The 23,493-nt window shown below is 36.8% G+C and overlaps 1 protein-coding gene across 1 annotated transcript in view; it reads left to right on the forward strand.

Moving 5' to 3' along the window:
* Window positions 1-23,493, forward strand: part of KIAA1217 (KIAA1217 ortholog) — a 172,818-nt gene that overhangs the window by 54,554 nt on the left and 94,771 nt on the right. The window contains exon 2 of the mRNA XM_015811568.2: window positions 11,490-11,685. Within this exon, the coding sequence (XP_015667054.1) occupies window positions 11,490-11,685 (196 nt within the window). The remainder of the gene's footprint in view (window positions 1-11,489; window positions 11,686-23,493) is intronic.

Raw genomic sequence — 23,493 nt, forward strand, 5'->3', positions numbered from 1 at the left:
ATTTCTGCTTCTCTGAAGTCAGCTGGAAAGTAACTTTTTGGCTTTAACTTGGATTATGTCTGTGACAAAACTTAGTTGTTTAAAAACACTGGCACACTTACTAAGTACTTGCATAGCTCCAGGCCTAGGTATTTATGGGACCCATCTACTGTCATTGGCTTCTGCCCATTCAGTAAAATTGACCAGGCAGGGTAATTCTAGGCTCCTTCCTGTAGGGACTGTCATCTTCAGGAGTCCAGATTCTCTGTTGCAGCTTTCGGCTTCCCCAACTGATTTTTTTTTGTTGGAAACCAGCTGGGAAAGTCTCAACTGCCAATCACATGACTCCAAGATGCTGCAGCTGTCATAAATACATGTTCCCTGCCAAACACATGAATTTTGATCAAGTAACATTAGGGATGCTTCAGTGGTCACACATGCAAGAACCCATCATAAGTAACTTGTTAACATAAGCTGTTGTAACTGTTGTAAGTTGTAACTGGTTGTAAGTTGAAGATTACCTGTATTGCAAATATTGAATGTTAACCCACTTTTTCATGATTTTCTCTCTTTTTTAATGAAATCATGCCATTCCATAACACCTTATTCCTATTTTTATCTCCTTGCACAAGCTCTTTAACAATCAGACAGAAGTAGGATAGGAGCAGAAGGAGGATAGGATTAGATCAGGAGTGTCTTCAGGCAAAGTTCCAAAAAGTCAGGAAGGCAAATATGATAGTAGGATTGAAGTGCCACTCTTCTTTAGTTGATTATATACACATAAAAAAGGTGGATCTTCAATTTCCACATTGCAGCCCCCATCTTTATTTTTTGGACTACAATCTGCAGATACTTCTAATTTACGTGACTAAAAAAAACAGGTAATTTTTATTTATATATAGGTTTTATCCAGAGCTAAGGCAAGAACTTGGGAGAAGAAGAAAGGAACAGAGATCTTCTGTCTACAATAGTTGCAAAATTGTGATCATATTCAGAACTCCACCTCCTATTTAAAGACTTTAGATTTAACTTGGGGAGGGGTGAGGGATTTAGGCCATTGTTCAGCTGGATTCTCTTTTATTTTTCTACTCCTTACATATCTTACATTCCATTTTTACTTTGTTTTATTTATTTTAATTACTTTTGTCTCTTTTCCTCTTTCCTCTTGTCCCCTTTCCTTCCCCCTGTTTCTGATCCACAGGCTTTACAGTGCATGTTGGTCTCCCTCCATTCAGAGCTTGACATTCAAAGGTACTTGATGAAAATTGAAACCTCTCAGAGAGTTAGTACTATATACTTTCTTTTTTCTGCACCCTGCCTTGGAATGAGCTTGCCATTTTGGCCCTATTTTAACCAAGTGCATCACATTTAATCATTTTAACAGCTTGTATCATAAGTAATTTTTTTTTCCTCATTCAGGGTAGAATTGCATGTTCTTTTACCTCTGCATGGACAGTTTTGGCTTTTAGTGCTGCTTTTTCTTTTTCCAAATTCCATGTTTCAGGCATTTCCTGATGAAAAAGTTTTCCGCTACTCAAATGTTCCAATTTCATACTTTAGTTTGGATTGGATTGGATTGGATTGTGCTGACATTATCAAAAGGTAACAGGCATCTTGGTACCTACTACAGGTATTGCAGATCTTTTATAATGTGGCACTGCAGTAATGAGTTGCAAAGACCACTCAGTTATTTGTCAATAACTAAAGTCATTAGAATCAATGTTACCATGCTACAGAGGATGGGTGGGATAGGCTCAGTCCCCCTCCGCCATTTTAGAGCTGGGGAGAGTGATGGTGAAAGGCTCCACTGTCGCTGTTCACTGCTGGAGGAGCTTTCTTCACACTTCGCCCCATAAATCACCTACCCGGCAGCAGCTGCCACCTTCTACTCCACCAACTCCCGTGGCTTGTGCCGTGACAGGGCAGTGCAATCCTCCCCTGCCGCCTCCCTCTGCCAGCCCTTCGTCACCGCCACTGGAGAGAACATGGAGGGGAGCAGCTCTGTGCAGCGATGCAGAGTAGAGAAGAGTACTTGCTTGCTGCCCTGCATCGCCCTGCGTCTTTCTTCTCCGTTCTGGAAATGGCAGCCCTGTTTCCTGCCGTTTCTCCCGGCGCTGCTGTAGAGTTTGGTGCACCACTGCCCAGCTCCTCTCTCTTCCCAAAAGCATTTCTTCACTAACCTGCTTTCCAGCTCTGGTGCGTTTCTCTCCTATTGCAGGGAAACGGAGTTTAGTCAGACCTTCCTTCCAACTTCTCGTGAAAAAAAAGATTTGCAAAACAATGGGATAAAAGAATATTCCTGAACTTTGTTTTATGATTTATCTCATGGTTACTGTGAAATTGTGTGAATGCATCAAAGCAGTGCATGTTATCTCAGCTTGCAAAGCTTGGATTTGTTGAATGAGTTTACCAAAAATGCAAATATTGTAGAATATACAGCCTCATGCTACATAACTAAGCTCCATTTCATGCTGAATAAACTAAATTATTAATGTATTTTAAATAGAAAACTATATTTAGATAGATTTTTACTCCAAAAGCATTTTATTAAAATAAATTTGATAAAAATAAAAAAATCCAATTTAAATAAAAAAAATCCGATTTAAATAAAAAAATCAGTTAAAAATTTTTTTTTTTTTAAAAAAAATCATCGATTATTATCCACCCTGCATCTAAACAGTGGGAACTGTTTCATTTTTTGTGAAGAACTGAACCTTAATCTGGATAAGCCTTCAATATCTCGAAAGTGGCACAGAAGATGCTTATAAATATGCCTCTCTCTTTCAGAGTATTCTGCGAAGCATACAATTTACATTCATTCCTTAGGCTAGATCTTAATATTTTATTTTTGAGAAACAAGAGTTTCAGGCACTCTTTTTTGTTATGCTTATTGGCCTTTGTAATTCTCTGGAAAGTCGCCTAAAGTTATTGCATTTAAATATGAGTTTTACAAATATATTTTATCATCCTCCATTGCTACCAGGCATTTTGTCTTTTGTATAAAACATTACAAGATACATTTTTTAAAAAACATCTTCAATGGCACCATGACTTGTTGCAATTTTTCAAAGCAACTGTAAATTTGAGTAACTATGTATATAATCCATTAGGTTTTATTTTAAAAAAATGTCACAAATACAGAAGATGCTTTTTCTCCTGCATTGTTTCAAATATGCCTTTGGATATTTGTGTTCAAAAGAGATGGAAGTGTAATCTGTTTCTTGGAGCAGAACATTTTGTCTCAAAGGCTCACACAATAATGTATTTTAGCATTTGTTTCCCTTGATTTTCCATTTATTGCCCCTGCAGGACTTTCTTCAGAGTATTTCCCCTTCAATCAGTACACAAAGTTAAACTTTTTTCTTTGCATACTTTAGCAACTATTTTAATAGGTTGAAGTTGTATCCCTAAATACAATCAGGTATTTCTGATAATAAAAATTACTTCACTGATAATGGAGATCTGGCCTCCAAACTGGAATATATGCAGTGCATCATATAATACTAATTAATTGGATTTATAGGAAACAACAGTATTTCAAATGGATCTGACATAATACCGGATGATCAATTACTTAAAATGTATATATCAAACACTTAAATGTTAGAGTCCTGGGATTTTTCTAGTGAAATTAGAAAGTTGTCCTCTGAAATAAGGAAGTAAGGCTCATTGTATAATGCAGGGGTCTTCAAACTTGGCCCTTTTATGATTTGTGGATTTCAACTCCCAGAATTCCTTTGCCAGCGTGCCTGGCTGGGGAATTCTAGGAGTTGAAGTCCACAAGTCATAAAAGGGCCAGGTTTGAAGACCCCTGGTATAATGGATAGGTATCAACCAACCCAAGTCACTTTGTTTATCAGCAGTTCAGCAACTTCCTGATTTCAAGTGATGATGATGATGATGTAATATAGCTGCCAAGAGACTCTTTCTGACTATACTTTCTGACTGTGCTTTAGGCAGAGTTGGCACATATGTTTATTTATTTGATTACAGCAGAGAGTGTTATGCCAAGCCTTCCATGGCTGAGATTTCTAGTGGTTACTTTTAATTTTCCTTCAACTCCCTGGGAATTTTGTGAAGGCAGTTTTCACATAACCTCATCCTAGATTGTTTAGGTCCTTGTAAACTAAGGGAGCATGTTGAACTTGGTTTAGTGTCTCAGTCAACATTGGAACACAGAAACACCATCTCTGAGTAGCAAGATATCCCATTGAGCAAAATCTCCCAGTGCAAAAAGAATGTCCAAATCTGATGCTCCACCTAATCTACACATTCCAGGATTCACCCAGAGATGCTAGCAAAATGCAACTTTTGCATCCCTGCATCTTGAGATAATCAGTGCAGAAATGAGAGACTAAGCTATGCTAGTCTATGAAAATTCAACCTCTGTTTATGCCTCCAGGTACATGAACCTCCAGTATCTTATTGTACAAAGAGTAGTACAATTCAATACAAAAGTAGTTAAGAATCTCGCTCATCTTCAGCCAGTACAACTATGGTCAAAGACAATGGCATTGTGGACTCCAAAATTGAGGAATTGAACTCTGGGAACTGCTAACCAGTACTAGCAGAGCATTGGGGAGGAGTCATAATTGTTGAAGTGTACATATATTCTGAATGTGATACCTTTGACAGAATTCACCGTGGTCCAGGAAAAATTTGAAATATTTGGGTGGCCGCTCCCAGGTGATTCCCTTATGAGCTTTATGCTTTTCATTGCGTATTTGAATTGAAAAAACATTCAAGTTGAACAGGCAGAAACAGAGATAGCTGACATTACAGACAATCCTACACAGTATATTCAATTCAGCAGGTTAGTCCTACTGTATTCAAAAGGATTATTCCAGACAAGTACACATAGGATTGCAGACTTAATATTGGGAGGGGGGGAGAAATCAGGTTACCTAGGTAGTAGCAGATATGACCTTTCCTTTTCTTCCTTAAGCAGCTGAACAAAGCTTGGAAGAAGAGAAATACAAACATACAAACATACAAATATTAGTATTAAAAAAACATGATGCTTAGAACTAGACTAGGCTCAGGTAGTGACTTCAGCTGAATGAGGAAGCCAATCCATAGCAGGATTTAGGAACAAAATCAGTAACAATTCAATAATTCAGAGCTGGGGTTTGAAAAAATCAAGGGAATGAAAAAAGTCAGAGAATGCTACAAAGACATTGTTCCAACACCAGCTGCTAAGAAATAGGTGCAAAATTCATATCACAGCAAATATCAACCCCCAGTATTCCCATTAGAACGATCTTGCTCTTGAGGCCTTGCTTTTGCAAAGCCTATTTATTAGTACAGGTAGTCCTTGACTTACGACTACAGTTGAGCCCAAAAGAAGATTGTAAGTCAACGACTACCTGTACATATCTTTGGACAGATATCTTCAACTACCACTACTTTCAGTCAGTGATTCAGAATTCTCCAGCCATAAAGAATTCTGCCTTTGGCAAGTCCAGCTCTTGTGCCACATGATCCTTTCTACTGTAGTTCCCAGCTATCAAAAGACTTCCCATCCTTGCTCCAGGATTTTCTATTTTAATGAAAAAGCAAGCAGGGGAATGTGCACCTACATGCGAGTGCAATTTTTCCTTAGGTTTTGTATCTCATTTCACAATTTTTCTATCTATATTAAAGATCATAATCCCCATATATTATTTTCTATGAAAAAAATGATTTTATCCTTTTCCCATGCAACTACTGTTAATTTTGTATCCCATATTACTTATTTTCTTGTTTCTCAGTAGTGGAATAATAAGTTTCAAAGAAGAAGAAAAAATGTAGTAAACCACTTAAATGCCAAACTTTAAATGTTCTTCCCCCAAGCCTGAAATCAGTTCAGTGAAAATCTTCAAGGGAGTAATTTTTCTCCTTGAAAGATAGAGTATGTATACTTGCATAAAAGAAGTCAGTATAATATATAATGTAGGAGAAAAAAAGTGGCCACCTAGACTGGAAAACAAAATTTGGGGAAACTGTTGTTATAACCATGCTAGCAAAGTTAAGCAAATTGTAGAAAAGTAGCTTTATGTTAAATATAATTTCATGGGCCCTTAAAAATATAGGATAGAAATTTAGGACAGCTCATAGCAGCCTCCTACGCCCTGTTGGTCTATGGATTTGTTAGACTTAACATGCTAGAATGGCCCACCAGCATAACCAGCAAAAGAACAGAGAAAGAAGACCATTGAATGCAACAAACCAATACAAGTCTTGATGGATAAAGCACTGTCAGTAAAAGAGACTACAACCTACCAAATAGTGTATTCATATTGCCTAAAAAGTATTAAAGATTTCACTCTTTATTCTATTTTGGAATTCTATTTTGGGTTTTAGGGACACAATTCATTGTCAAATAGAACAGCAGGCTTGGGTTCCCATGAATTAAAATGAGTGGACAGACCGTGATTTTCCTTTATTACAGACATGAAGCCCTAATTGCTCAAAATCACAGGCATAATGTCACCATTTTGAGGTGGAAACAGAAGTAAATTGTGTAAATTCTAAAGAAAACATACAATAGAACGGGAATTAAAAACAAAGAACAAACACACACACACACCCAAACTCAGTTTTTAGTTTTCTGCTTCACCCCTTTTGTTACCTCCCAAATTTGAAGTGAACCCTTGGCCACAACACGATCCAGGGACTCTTTCAACCCTCAAGGATGACTCAAGGAAGGATGTTCAGAAGGCAGCCCCATCACCCCTCTTAACCACTGGGGAATTCGATGTGTCCTCAAGCAATGATGAAGTGTAGGGTTTGTTTGTTTTTAAATAGACTATCTGACATAGTCTATTTAAATGGAAAGAATGCAGTATAAACACATAAAACTTAATAGAGTGACAAAATTGAAGGTTATTGTAAAAAAAAAACTGATTAGTCAACATGACCCAATAACATAATTAAGAATTGTTAAATTTCAGCTCAAATTGCTTAATTTAAGTAACCTTTTGTTACTGATTCCTCTCATTTCTAACATTTATAAACGAAGGAAATGGTGAGATACCCTATATCAAGAAATATCCTCTTTGAATATGTAATTTTGTAGAGTAAGTGCTGTAAAAATACATTTGTCTTGCATTATAGTTCTACAATCATCCCTCTGTCCATACCTTATACTGCATGCAAGCAAACACATAAAGTTTTTAGACCATTGTGCTTTTGGTATTAAAAACTTCTGATTTTCTGGTCTCGTTTATATCAGTAATGATCAACACCAAATTGCATCTTTAAAATGTTGGGATTTGTTTTGAATTTAGCAGAAAGCAGTTCGGGAGCCCTAGTCTGGATTGGGATGTAGGCCATAAGTAACAAAATTAGGACAACACTTTTACTTACATCTTAAAATCATGCTGAAAGTGTTACTTCCTGCAATAGCAAGGTTAGCAGGAATACAATTTTTGTGTTTGGAGCAATGAATTAATTGCCATTGTTTTCTAATCAAGATTCTCATCCATTCACATCTGGTTTTTTTTAAAGGAAGAACAGTGAGCAGGTAATATCACATGTCACCTAGTTTCTCAGATCACATGTAACCTAGTTTCTCGGATACAAACTCATGCATTAGACTCTTTCTCAAAAGTAGATTGTAAATTGCTTAGACGTTGAATGTTTAGTACTAACCACTGTAACTTGTTAACCATTGGGAAAATAATAGGAATTCACACAGGAGTGGATTGTTCAGAAATGGATAATTGATTAGGAATGCTAAATTGTATCTAATAGGGGTTAACAAGAACAGCCAGATAATGTGCAACTTTCAGCTGTTTGTGATTAAGAACAGCTGAATTAAATTTGTGTCTCTGTTGTGTAAGTCTACAGTCAGATTTTCTACTCCAATATTTACATCCTTTTAAATGAAGCAACAAATATATTCACTTGTCTGGAAATTAATCATTTTTTTCTCATCAGTTTAAATTTTAATTAAGAGAGAAGGCAGAGTGTAGATTTATAACAGTTCAAGAAATCAATGATATTTTCTCTGGAATCTTATGTTAGCTTGAAAACAGCTACCAGGAATCTAATTTTGAGTCAGTCAGCGGCACTACAGAAGTAATATTTGAATCTTTTCTTAGAATCATAGAAGGCAACTTTGAGATTATCTAGTTCAACCCACTGCTAAATGCTGGATTTGCTTTAATCCTATAAGTGATCTAAATAAATTCATTTTCCTGCTTCTATTAATTTTTAGTATGGAGAAAATAGTACAGATACCAATATTATTATATTTTATCATTTAAGGAGGGTTTAGATTGCACAGACAAGTATTACAAAATTCAAAATAATTTAAGCTTTTATAGATGTGATCTTCTCAATTACAAAGATGAAAGAAATGAAAGATTAATTGCCTCTTGGATTTCATTTTTGGGGGAGGGGGAGAGTATTTTGTCACTTCTTGGATATTGACATACATGTACCCACAATAGAGTGTTTACAGGATCATAGTCTATTTATAATCAATGCCATAAAACATGCCTCTGCATTGTCAGAAGCAATCTGCATGCTAGCATGCAGAATCATTGGGGCTGAGAGTGGGGATGTTAGATTTTCAAATGTGCTAGTTTAAAAGAAAAAATCCTCTTAAGAGGCAAATCTCTAGTGGTATAAAATTGACCATATTTAAGTGAACTTTTTTTTGGGGGGGGTGAGGTTTGTTCTCTTATGGAATCCCATAAAATTTTCATGGAACCCTAGTTTTACACAGTACATTTACATTATTCTGCTAATAATATTGTCATTATAGGCACTTGATAATACTTAACATAATGGTGCAAATTTTGGAAGTCTTTAGAAATTGGAGTCTTTCTTCAGTATGTTATGAGAAATCAAGTTGGCAACAGATAGCGGGAAGAAGGCTGAAGCACTTTGGCAACCTAATGAAAATTGAATAAAATGCAAAAGTTGCTAATTCAGGCAAGATCACTGAAGGAGTATAATTTGATCTGTGCCATTTGTGCAGCAAGCTAACCTCTTTCCATTAAAGCAAAATGTTAGGGGAAAGGGCAGATGTCAGCAGTATGGTTCTCTTTCTCTTTTAAAATTCGAATTTTATCTAAACAGTGTTTTGTAAACTTTTAAATATAGACATTAATCAAGAAAAAGGGAACTTAGAATGGGAATGAATTCAAATGAATTCTCGGGTAATGCACAAGGGAGGCTGCCAATCAGAAGGGATGCATTGTTTGGGTCTGGTATTCGGTATGGGTGTTTAACATACGAACTAGAGAAAATAAGAAATCAAAAAATGGGGAAATAGTTTGATAACATTGTTTACTTCAGGTTGATAATAATAATGTCTAAATCAATTATCTCCAATACTATATCATCCAGAATCAGAGAGACTGTAACACTTGGAATTTACAGATGGTATGCTTTGTAATGTGAAATGGTATGCTTTAAAGTCAGGTGGGAAAAGCATTGGGTCTATTGAGTAAAATTCAATTTTGTTTATTCTCTTTAGTCATATTGCTTCTAAATGATACTCCACTATTCATTCTTTTTTAAGCTGAGTAGTCATTATTCCAAGTTGTATAATGATTAAGGTGTGGGAAGATACACACTCTTGTCCTTAACCATAGATTCTCCTTGAGTGAATTTGGATAGTCCTCCTCTCTCAGCCTGATTTAACTTCTCGGGATTATTGTGGAAGAAAATAAGAGAAGAGATACGTATATGGCTTTGATATTCTGAATAAAGATAGTATATAAATCTAATAAATGAAAACATACAGTACATATATGCAAGAAGAATCACTCTTGGAGGCATTTAATAATGTGCAAAACATTTCAAATTCAGAGTACCCTATTCTTAGTTGGAAAAGATTTTAAAACAGTCCAAAATGTTAAAGATAGCCCCTGTTAACTGTTTTGCAACTGGGCAGTTTGAGATTGAAGCAGTTTGTATTTAAAATATTTGCTCATCCTTCAATGTGCACATCCTGAAATACATTCATTCTCCAATTGCAACCCTGGAATTGGTCATGGTAACCCATCCAGTGGCTCTTATAATTGGCATTATAGCTGAATCCATAGGAAGTACAGGTAGTCCTCAACGTATGACCACAATTGAGCCCAAAATTTATCTTGCTAAGCAAGACTGTTGTTAAGTGAGTTTTACCTGGTTTATTACTGTTGCAACTTTGAACGGTCTCTTAACAAATGGTTATAAGTCGAGGGCTACTTGTAGATGTTCAGTTTCCCCAATTGCCACACAGTAGTACTTTAACAACTTAACTTTAACAACTCTATAGACATTCTCAATTATCCAAGTTATGGTTGTCCTAAAGGTGCTTCTTCTTTTTTCTAAAAGGCAACAGGACTTTCTTGGCAACTTCAAGACAGTATAGTTGCCTTTTGAGAGGAAAAAAAGCATCTTTGGCATTTAACACTTTAACATTTGCTAAGCCTAGATTTAAAGCAACACAGGTTGTACCATTTGCTTATTTAATGATTATACCCCTATGCACTGGTGATGAATGGGAAAGAAATACAGGTTCAAAGGGATTTAAGATGTGCTCTGTGCTTGCATGTCCCTTGGATTCAATGTAGGACACCAGCGCCAGAGGCTGAACAATAATTTATCTGGGATATGGTTGTCCAAAGTTAAATATCAACAGTAAATTAGAATCCTCACCCTCCTGAAGCCATTTGATCCATTCATGAATAATTCTTACAATTACATAGTTGCATCTGAGATTCAACCAAAACCTACTTCCTTTTCATCAATTTTCCATTCATCAGTTTTGGTTCTACCTTCTTCTTTGGCCATTCTTCCAATGTGTAAAGACACTGTCTGTCTCTTGTACCTCTGTAATGTTTTCTATTGTAGGCCAAATAAACTCGGTTTCAAGTCTTTTTCTCATAGGACATAGTTGTCCTTTCTGGCTTGGTCTCCTCAGGTCCTTTCAGAGCCTATATTAGGTCTGAAATTCATCATTTTAATTAATTTTTAAACTCTGTGTGGGAGGAGGTAAATAGAGCCCAGTGATGTAATCAGCTACATTCATAATTAAAAATAAACCTGGTTCTGGTTTATCCTTTTACTGAACTGTAAGAGCTAATACTTAAAGTTACCAAATAATTTTCTCATATCAATTACTGAAAGCAGATTTAAAAGCACTCAGTAAGGTAACTCTTTAAATCATGGCATGTCAGTTTTATTTTGTAGATATCTATCTAAATCTGTTTCCTTGTTATTACAATACTAACAATTGTTGAAGCATCATGAGTGGAATTGCCATCCATTTGACATATAAAATTTTATTCTTAGGTGCCTGTCAAATATTAATTTTATGTATTTGTGTGTACAATAATAAAAAAATCTTATTGGAATACCCAGGGACAGACTCTGTAAATAGTGTACATGGGAGTCACCTTGAGCATTCACCAACTTGACCAGTATTTTATCTTTCAAGAGAGAGGGGGGTGGAAATCATCTTCCCTCAGGCAAATCTTTTAACATTACTAAAAATTGTTTGCTCTCTGTTTTTATTTATTTCACAGACAAGGAGCCCAAAGCTTTCTCAAAGTCCACAGCCCAACCTGGGGGATCAAGCTGAATATTTGTCAGAGGTATCTGTTGACTCCTTGGAAGTCATGTCAGAAGCCGACGCCCTGTCTCCTTTTTCAAGGGGAAGCCGTACTCGAGCAAGTCTTCCGGTTGTGAGGACAACAAATCAAACAAAAGAAAGATCTCTAGGTAAGACATCATCCACAGGAATCTGCTCAAGGTTATGCTTTACAATTTCCTCAGTAGGTCTGAGTGTACAGCTCTATGGTACTAGTTTGAATATATGACATATAATGAAGAAGAGACAGATACAAATAGATCTAAGGAGGTTTTAATCTTTGAGCCATCACCTTGATGAACTTTGCCCTGCTCCAAGATGGAAAATTCTTCTGAGATGAGAGGAAACATTTTTCTGAGATCAGCTGAGCATCTTCTGCATGTAAAAAAATAGTTGTGTGGAAAATTGAATATTGTTGTAGAATGTTTCAATTTAGTCATTATGGAAGTGACTGCTACTTTCCTGGAAGTAAATCATCCAGAACAGGAAGTAGTTTGTATGTTCTAGATATAGTTTGGCTCTGTTAAAATCCTTAAATTTAATCGAGTTATACGAACTCCGCGTTCCAGTTACCTTTCCCTAAAAGTAAATTCTTTTTTAAATTCTTTTTAATTTGTATGCAAACATTAAAAACAGGAAAGTCCAAACCAGAAACTTAAAGCTAATGTATATTAAAAAGTATCTTACATATATATCCATGACTACCTTTGCAGTTACATTATTACCCTTTAACTGAGTGTATGTAATATGAAAGCAGTGGAAAATTAAAGATAAAATTGCATGTGCAATGCAATGTTTAGAGCTCCCAAGGGTGAAAGTTTACAGTATGTAAATATAGAAAGATGTTCTTCAAATATTGGCTTTCCTTCCAATAATGTCTTTTTATTTAATCATAAAACTGTGCAGTATCCATTTTTTTCTTCCTGTTAACTTTACAAACCATTGATAACATTGAGTATCTACAAATAAATGTTCCAGAATAGAATTACTGTGTGAAATAACTCCTCTCCAGGAGGGAAACATCTAACACCAAGCCATGTATTAAGAACCAATACTGCATTTTGAATATTACATCTCCAAATAACTAAATCTTTCACCTTCTGTTGGGAAAGAATTATAGGTGCCCAATAGGCCTGAAATTAAGGTGGGGTTTTGGTCAAAGTTATCTTAATGTTAAATTTATACCCAAGTGATACATAGATTCTGAAATGATATTTCATTGATATTTGTGTTTTGCACTCTGCTATATTCCACGTCTCTGGGTTGTCTTGAACATTCAATGTTGCATATTGTAACAATTCCATAAATTTAATAACTACAATGATTTGCTTAACCGTGGCAAAAAAAGGTCATAAAATCGGACTTGACTCTCTTAATAACCACCAAATGAAATTCCGGTCCTAATTATGGTTGTTAAGTAGAGAACTTCCTACAAACAAACAAAAGTATTGTGGATGGATTGCAGTGAGAGGGTCTCTATGCTGTTTAAATATGGGCTAAATCTGCTTCAAGCTGCAGGATAGAGAGTAAATTTTTAATTTATTTTGTACATGCATTTATTGCCAGAGAAGGGAGGGACATTTATCAGATTTCTGATGCAGGTCCCTGAGCTCCATGCCCCACGAGTTACAGAAGTATCCTCTCTTCTTTTAGACAAGACTTGTTGAGCCAGGAATTTTATTAGTCCCCAGCCCAGGACATCCCTTTTGCCTTGAACAGCATCTTGCAGTTTAATTGGTTTGGAATCAATGCTTACAATTAGCTACTCAAGGAGGAGGCAAAATACTATCATAATACAACCAGGCTGTTTTCTATATAAGGCAGTGAATACCAATTGCTGAGGCAGGCAAAAGGTTACTGTCATAATGTTGCTTCTGTCCAGCAGGATCCCAGATCCCAATGTGCAGAGTAGGATAAAATTAGATGCGTGGGTCATTAATCACAGAGCTGCTCATAAACTGTGAATGTAGTGGTTTATTTATTATGCTAACAGTCCTGGGCCATTTTTCCCCCAAGATTGCTTTGATATCTGATATATAACAGACTTTCTTAAACAGTCTAAAAAAATGTAATTCAAATACTTAACTGATTTCTCCAAAGCCAAGGCAGACCAAGAATTAAAAAAAAGGCTGTTCTTCCATATATTTTGAAGTAATTAATCTACTTTAGTTATTACATTAGCCTTCTCATGCCTGGGGCCCTTCTGATGTGTTGGACTGCCTGGGAATTATGATTGTCGGAGACTAATGTATCTGAAGGATTCCAAACGGAAGAACATACAGTAGTGGCCAAAATTGTGGAAACCTTTTGGGAAAAGTGTACAGTAGAAATCCCACCTTTGGTTAAGCTTCCACCAATTTTCTTCTAATTTCTTTATAACTGTAGCCTTTTCACTTAATAATACTATTTTACATCGCTTTCTGGGCGACCAGTCAACTCTTTGCACCATTACTTTTTTTATTACGTTTACAAGCTCACTAAATGAAAGAACACAAAAAACCCAACCAACTTGATAGTGATCACATAACACACTGACAAATGTCCTCCTCTCAGCTTCAATACATGACATTAGTAACTGAATTCTACTGTGATCTGATTGGCTCATTGCCAAAACAAGATGACACCTGATTGGCTCTCTAAACACTCATGCTCATTGGCTACAATCAGATGAAGGAAAGCTACCTAATACCAACCTAAGCAAGTTGTGATTCCTTTTTCTGGTTATTTGACTATAACTTTTCATAGAATACAGTACAAACAATTGAACAAACTTTGTTGCATTACATTCTTGATTAAATTATCTTTCCATTGATATATAATTTTATGGTACTACTCCAAAATAAAAGTGGTGTTATTAGCCATCAAAGCTCAAAAATACACTTTTCCCAAAAGGTTTCCACAATTTTGGCCACTACTGTACTACTGAAAACACAATTTGCAAGTTTGGAATTAGTTGTCTGACATGGCCTCTTGTATAGAATAATTCTATAGTAGTTGTCCTTCTCACACTAGGACTGCATATTACAGAAAAGAGATGTGCAGCTATTTAGGAACCTGATGATTAAATATCCTGATAGATGTATGCTCAGATATACAATTAAGGTATTTAGTCCTGGTTTGGTCTTGTTTTGCACCATGAACAATATAACACTTTGAATGCAGGTCTTGACTTATGACCATTTTCCTATTGACTGTATGAACTTACAAAGGTGTTGAATGAATGATGATTATGACTGATGCTTGGAGTTACAGCTGTCCCAGCACCCTGTGATCACATGATCGCAATCTCAGTGTTTGGCAATCCATTCGCACTTATGACTAGTTGAGAAGCACCTCATGATCACGTGATCACCATTTGCTGCCTTTCCTGCCAGCTTTCCCAGAAAATCAGTGCAGTAATTCTCTCCCACCTTTGCATCCTCCCCAGCTCTCTGAGCTTGTATCATGTTAGCCCTTCAAGTACCTCTATGTCTCCCTGACCTTTGTGGTATCTCTCATACAGCATGCACATTTCTCACACATCCCCATGCAATCTCCTTGACTCACATAGCACTTCTCACAAATCCTCATACATTCCCCCTTACCCTCCCCTGAACCCAGTGTACTCCCTCACTCTCTCCCCCACCCAGCAGCAGCCACTTATCTTCCTATTTGCCTGGGATTTTCAACTTCCATTGACTTTGATCCACTAACTGTGGGATTCAGTTAATGTCAGCAAACTGGGGTTGCAGGGACTGCTATTGCTTAGTGAGGTGGTCACGTGTTACAATCACATTGCTTAGCAACAGAAATTCTTATGATGTTCCAATTGTAATGACAACTTATAAAAAAGGACGAATATGTATGTATCATGTACATCAGGGGTGTCAAACTCAATTTCATTGAGGGCCGCATCAGCACTGTGGTTGCCCTCAGGGGGCTGGGTGGGTGTGGCCAGGGTGGGTGTGGCCTACTGGGTGGGCGTGGATGGAATGGGTGTGGCCTACTGGGTGGGTGTGGGCAGCTCTACATCGTTCGCATCAAGGGTGCCTGTGGGGGTCTGGGCAGGAGTGGGACAGATCTCAGGGTCTCTGGCAGAAGGGGGTGGGACCAGGGCAAGTGCCAAGGCATGGTGTTCCTCTCAGGCCATGCGGGGGGGGGGCTTGTGGAGCTAAGACTGAATGCGTTTCAGCATAGATGGCCACCACAAAATTGTACATTGGCTCCCAGCTGGCCTGGGCCATGGTCAAGGCAGCAGGGGCCATTCCCTCACTGTTTCCAGGATGGCTTCGTGGGCCACATGAAACCACTTCGCGGGCTGCATCCGGCCCCCGGGCCTTGTGTTTGACATGTCTGATGTATTATCCTAAGGACTTTGTTCTAATTGCAGAATTTAGTTAATTGTGCATTCTAAGTTTATTTGGGCCATATGCCAGTACTAGTAATTAAATTCAAGTGGGATACCAATTCTTTGATCCAGTGTGTTCTAAATAATGCCTATGTCATATTCAGAGGCTGGTAGAATTATGAAGATCTTGATTTCATCACTGGCTGAACTATGGACTTTAATTTTATAAGCTCTGGATGTTATCTTCATATTTGAAAGGTTAGGTTTATTATTAGACTTACATTCTAGTATGCTAATTTGATTCTGATGTATTTTGGGCTTTCCTGCCAATTCTACTCAGTGGCTCCTTCCATAATTGCTCTTACTCTACCTTGACAATATTGTTGCTTCATAATATTATTGAAAAAATAAGGTTATTGAAAAAATAAGTTACCACTTCAGAACATCCTGAATTTGTAGAAAATAGATTAATTGGGCCCTTGGTTTTACAATTGGATGTAATAATGAGAACCACTGACTGCACTTGTTAATGATCTCTGGAGAGATCAGTATAGTGATGATTTGTCCAGCCCCTATTCATCTCTTAATGGCGTTTGATGCCATTAATCATAACAAATATCCTTGTGGACTGGCCAAGAGGGTTGAGAGTATGGGCATGATGTTGTAGTGGTTCTCCTTCCTCTGAGGACAATTTCATCTGCTATTGGGAGAGAAGAGGTCTCAGTTCTGTCTCAAGTTTTTTTTAACTTCTACATGAAGCTACTAGATAAGATCATTTGGGGCCATAGGGTTAGGTATCATCAACATGCTGATAATATTCAGATATATATCTACAGTATTATCTCTAACAAATCAAATGATGCTGTCAATGTTCTTTCTTCATTTCTGGAGGCTATAAGATCTGGAGAGTGGAAGCACAGATTTCAGCTTAACTCTAACATGATCAGGTAGCTATGGATTTTAGGGCATCCCAGATTTGCAGGTATTGCATCATTAGTTGTAGATAGGATAACTCTTCTCTGGATAGAGCTGATACACAATCTGGGGACTCTTGGTGTTTTCTTTTGGGTCCTAGACTCTTGGCCTCTGTTTAAGGAGCAGGTAGCAATTGTGGCCAGGAAAGTCTTTGCACGAATTTAACTTATGCTCCAATTGCCTTTGTTCCTTGACTGAGAGGTTTTCCTGAAGATTACTCATGCCTTGGGTCAATTCCTGCTTAGGTTTCTGCAATGAATTCAGCTTTAAGGTGCCCTTTAAAATCTTTCAGAGGTTCAGAATCCAGTGGCATAATTACATGCACACCATTGTAATTCATTTTAACACTACTTTTCTTTAATTAATTAGCTCCCAATCAATTTTCAGGTGCAATTCCCCTATAAAGCCTTTCCTGATATAGAACCAATTATTTGCTGAACTATTCATCTCTGATTATTTTTGCCTGTCTCACAGATTCCAAGAGGATGGACATGCTCTAGGCCCTTTCTACTAAACAAGGTCATCTGATGGGACCCAGAAGATGTTCCTTCTTTATTGTGGCACTTGTCCTATGTAATAGCCTATCCTCTTGGGGCCATTAGGATAGCCCAAACCCAGTTGTTATGGGAAACACATTCTTCATCTAAATCCTCTCATGAAACCTGTCTTCTGTGGTTGAATCTCTGACAGTTCTCATTCTCCTCAGACTATGCAAGCCACACAGTGAAGTCAACATATGGCCTCACTAGGGGATTATTAGTAGTAGTATAATTCTATAGCACGATGAGCCTAGGAGTTGGAAAAATTGCCCCAGATTTTGTTAACTTTCAACCAGTTGATCCACCCATGCAATGCAGGCTCTTTGCTGACTTTGCCTGGGCCAAAAAGATAAATGATGTCTGACCTCTCTGTATTTTTTTTCTTTCTTCATTCGCTCCCCCAAATTTTAATTTATGGGCAACTGATAGATGCTATTTTATTTTAAAAAAAATATTTTTACAGGAGAAAGTAATATTTGTTTCCTAGTTAGACTGGTTGTCTAATATCTTTAAGTAACATTTATATATGTGGCTATTGGAAGCCATCACCATTACCTCCTACCCTACTATAAAATTGTTAAGGGCAGGATGAAGGTTACTTAATTTTTTTAATTCATATTTATTTGATCATTTATCACATGAATGGGTAAGTGAGGGGTTTGAAGGATCTATTTCTTTAGTTTTTCTATAACCCTAGAGTCCACCTCAATTTACCAAAGCTAGAAGCTCTACTGGAAGATTCCCTTAATCTTCAGTTTGACTGTCTACCCCAGCAAATATTTTCAGTGCCATATGACTGCTTTGAACAACAAGAGAACAATATTGTTCCTTCATATATCATGCTACTATTCAACTCCATTGACTTTACATATATGGCGTATTTGTATATATATACACAGTATTTTTCTTTACTTATTTTTTACTAAAATATTTTGTATTTTTGATTTTTTTTCTTTAGGTATCTTTGATTAAAAATTTAAAAAAAATCTCCATTTATTAATGCAACATCTAAAATTAAATATTTATACTTGTGCAGTTATACAGATATGCCTATATTGAGACTGCACAGAAACACCTGAAATGGCAGCTCATGACTTTGGGTTATAAACCAATGTCATCCCAAGAACTTTGGCTTTGTAACCAGAGTTGATAATGTTGATTTCAGTCCACATGACTTTTGCTTATCGTGCAAAGTCTTGAATGTATTTTGAATGGTGTTCCTTTTCACTTTGAAGAGCATCTCAAATGAGGAGTCAAATTCTTCTGAGATGGGAAAAAGTTTATTGTTAACACACCTATTTACCAGTTAGAGAGATACATCTGGATAAAATTGACACAACTCTTAATCTTTGGGTTTGAGTAGATTTGAGGGCAGACTTTTAATCTAAATTTTATCTGTTATGCTTGGCTCATCTTTTCTCTTCTATAATGATTTAAAAAGTGGTTTTTTCTGCTTAGAATTGTTGATTTTATTATTTCTGTATGAAAAAATGTCAATATTACGGTATATTCCCAAAAGCAATTTGAACAAGTCAATAAACTGAACAAAATGTTTCCAATGTGACCCTCAGATGTGTGGAACATATAAATGGGATAAAGGAAAAGAAAGGGTTATTAATGTTACATACCAGAAATGAGGAACTTTATCTCACAGAGCCAAAAGCATGACCATGGGGGTGGGGGAGAGAACTGATCATTTAAACTTTGAATCAAGGTTGTGAATAGCCCCCAGGTATGTCCGTTGTAACTTCAAACAGTCTCAAAGCAACCAGTTGTAAATCGAGGACTATTGATATGTTGAAGTCATGATTTCTGTCAGGGGGAAAGCACTCAAAAAGTCTAGCACAGGGTGTCAAACTGCTGGCCTGTGGGTCGGATGTGTCATGGCGAAACCGCACCCATCCCATTGCCAGCAATGGCAAAAAAGTCACGATACGTCGCAACACGTCACATGACGTTGCAAGTTTGACACCCCTAGTCTAGCACAAGGAATGTAAAAGTGATAGCTGTAAGACCTCACCACCAAGACTCCAGTCTTAAAGGAGATCATCCTTCCTATTTTTTGTAAGATTATAACAATCTCTTGATGTTTCAAGTAGCACAACATCCAGAATTCTCAGCAACATCCATGCTAAGCTAGGTGGGGAGTTGAACTTATGTATTTATGGAAAATGCCAAGATTGGGGAAGGCTGTACTATAGTATCAGAAATAGTTTTTGGAGTGTTTAAATCATACACAGTGATTTAATATCACTGTTATCCATGATCCATATACTTTCTGACTGATTTTATCAGTTCATATCTTTGCCCCATTGCTACTATGGTGGTCTTATTTTCTCCCATGGAGTTTTATTACAAACAGCTTCTGCTATGTCACATCTGTCCTTTCTGTTGACTTCTTGACGCATGAAAGTCCTAGTTAATTATATTTAAAGCCAATACTGGCAGGTCTTCAAGAAAACAGGCCCAAACAATGAGCTTTAATTACTGATTTGAAACAAAAGACTCCCAGGAAACTACCTAGCACAAATGTGGCCACATTTTTCTTGTTTATTTTTTTCATAAACCTCCTGTGTTGTCTTCTGTAGATGAATAGGATTTAAAATGAAATATACTTTATCTTTGAGTAAATGTTTTGCAGGACTGAAATACTTTTTTCAACTTAATCAGTATTTAGACTGGTGCTACTGATTTTTAAAAATGGTTTATGCACCATTGATTATGCTTATGTGTCTATTTTGGGGAATGTGTCCTCAGGGGAAGTATGAAATATACACAGTCCCAAATAAACCTGTGTAATCACATTTGTCTGTTGCTTTAATCTGCTCTTCCATTGTATATAAACAGATATCTTGAAAATGCACCTGAAAAAAAGGCAATAGACAGAGCTAAAATACTGTTTGGCATTACTTCCTTGGTAAACATAAATTATGCAGGCAATGTTAATGAACATTGTTTAGCAATGTGCCCAGAAGCTTCTGTATGAAAAGGCAGTTATAATGTCCTGACTTAATTAAAGTGATTGGTACACCTGGTATGTCTTATGAGCACTGTATAGGTTTTAGCAGGAGCAATAGGATCACATCATCAAAGTCCCTTATAGGCCAGTTCAGTGAGTCTGGCACATTTTTGGAAAAGTATTATCTGATTTCTAAACTCCTATGGCTAGAGTTGTGCCTCAGATTACCTATATCAAGATGCTTTTACAAATGTATCCTGTTCTCCTTGGTGGCTTAAGACAATGTATTTCTCCATAACATCAAAGTCTGTATTCCCAACCTGGTGTCCCGTGGATGTTCTGGGACACCAATTTCCTATCCTGCATTATTTATTGGCTGAAAAGGTTGACATCCTAGCATAGTGCTTCCCAAACCTGAGTAAATTACCCCTAATTTGGATAAAAGTGGTTTTTCTCTGGGTAAGGACATAAGAACATGTTACCCATCTATACAGGGACATCTAAGCTGACTTAAAGTAAAATACATATTCCCCAAGCATTCCTATTACAATGAAAATCAATGAAGTTACCAATGGTAATTTGTTGAAAGAACATAAAGATCATTCAGTGATATTCTTTTTATAATACAGCTAGTCCTCAATTTACGAATTTTTGTTCAGTGACTGTTCAAAGTTATGATAGTGCTGAAGAAAGGGACTTACAACTAATCCTCAAAACTTGATAAGACTTTATGATGTTTAGGAAAGTAGCATATTGAGAATTTACCATATATTGTGCATGTAGAAATCTGTATGCCACAATATAGTTTAGTTTAGTAAGCAATGCAGAGATCTAAGAACAAACTTAGCGTTGTAATTCTATGGTCATACATTTAGGAATAAGATTGACTTACTGTAGTACGGTTTATATAGGTAAAATGGAATTATTTTTTTACCCCAGCCCAATTCATTTTTATAGGGCGATTACTTCAGTTTAAACATGTGCTTAATTTCAAATCCAGTGAAGATTACAGCAAAAGTATACACATCTTTATTCCAAATAAAAGCATGTTGCCATAGTAATTTTGAATTGACTTGTTGGGATTTTTTAAAAAACCATAAGTATAGAGGATAGTGCTAACAGTATGTAAAGACAAAAATATTACAGATTTCTGTTTCTGGTCTTGTCTTAAACTGTATGGAGTACCTATAATTAGGTGAGAACAACTAATGGCAAGTAATGCTTAAAGTTTGGATTAGAACTACCACAAAGATCATGAAGGTGACCTCAAGAACAGTTCTGAAATTGTCCCTGGAAAAGTTAACGCTGAGGATGGCAAGAATAATTGCTGTCTGTGAAGGAATTTATCCAACTTTACAGGAAGTGTTAATCATTATATTCTGCTTTTCTCCAATGCCCTCAGTAAAGGATGTTGTATTATCTTTGGATATGCAGATATTTGTCTGTCGACAGTTTCTCAGTTTGCCTTTCAGCAAATTATGTCATGATGCTGTATTTTCCTCACTTTCGTACTGCTCTCTGCTTCACTGCTTGCACAGGTAATAGATTATGTATTGGACTTGGGAAAACCCTTACTGTCACATTAAAACATTAAATCATTATCTAAAAAGAACTAAACTATAAAATCAACAAAACAAAACAGGGACCTTAAATCATAAACATCAACCCTATGCCTGGGATCAAAGCCAGTTTTTCAACATTTTCTAGAACCCAAAGAGAGATAGCACCATCCTTGTCACCTGGTGGATGCTGTTTCGTGTGCGTGTGTGCATGCATTTAAGGGAGGGGACCTGGGGCATAGCCACTATGCTGGTATATATTGAGCAGGTAGAAATGATTGGAAAGAAGCAGTCACTCAGATATTCCAGTCCGGAGCCATATAGGGCTTTATGAATAATAACTAGAGCCTTGAATTGTACTCAGAAACTGACTGACAACCAGTGTGGCTCCCATAGCAGTGGTGACACATAGGCACACCTGGAGATACCCATTACTGCTTATGATGCTACATTTTGAACCAATTGTAGCTTCTGGGTGGTGTTCAAAGGCAGCTTTATGTACAATGGATTGCAATTATTCAATCATGAAATGACCTGGGTGTGAGTCACTTCATGATTGCATTATTCCAGTCGTGAAGAATTCTGGAGCCTCCCACTCTAGGAAAGGGCAAAAGTGATGCATTACATGAACACTTGCAAAAGTCCTTCTGGCCACAGCTATGTTTTGAGCAGTAACTACAAGTGCAAAGGGACTCCCAAATTGCACACCACTCTTGACTGGGAAAATGAAACCTCATCTAAGACCAAGGATTGTAATATCCACAAGGGAGAGTCCATCCTAGGAGTCCAAGCAGCCATAGTGATTCAATCGAAGTCTGTTCCATTTCATCCAGACCTGAACAGCCTACAGATCCTGAGGGTCAATACAAGCCATCCTCTACTTATGACTACTATTGAGCCCAAAATTTCTGTTGCTAAGCAAGACAGTTGTTGTGAATTTTGTCCCATTTTATGACCTTTCATGCCACAATTGTTAAGTGAACAATTGTGGCAAGTTGTTAAGTTAGTAACAGGGTTGTTAAGTGAATCTGCCTTCCCCATTCACTTTGCTTGTCAGAAGGTCACAAAAGGAGATCACATGACCCCAGGACACGGCAACCATCATAAATATGTGCCAGTTGCCAAGCATCCAAATTTGGATCACGTGACCATGAGGATACTGCTGTGTTTGTAAATATGAAAACTGATCATGAGTCACTTTTTTCAGTGCAGTTGTAACTTTGAACAGTCACTAAATGAACTGTTGTAAGTTGGGGATTACCTATACATTAATAGTTTTACATGTGGTGCTCAGGATTGAGATATAAATAGCATCATCTCTTCCATCACTTTTAGAATGTAAATTGGACAAATGTATTGGTTTACACAGTGTAAAAATTTCTTTATAAAACTGCAGAGTTTGCAGCAAATAGTGAATTTTGGGACCTTGTAATAAAACTGTTGTAAAGGAGGAGTACAGGATAAAAAATTCATTTACAGTTTAGTATGATTTGACAAAATATAATGAGTAACCCAGAGAATTCTATCTTTTTTTCCAATATTGAATTGAAAGAATATATATGAGTGTGTGCGTCTAGTTT

Source organism: Protobothrops mucrosquamatus, unplaced genomic scaffold, assembly GCF_001527695.2.
Source record: "Protobothrops mucrosquamatus isolate PMUCROS unplaced genomic scaffold, P.Mucros_1.0 scaffold45, whole genome shotgun sequence".
NCBI lineage: Eukaryota > Metazoa > Chordata > Lepidosauria > Squamata > Viperidae > Protobothrops > Protobothrops mucrosquamatus.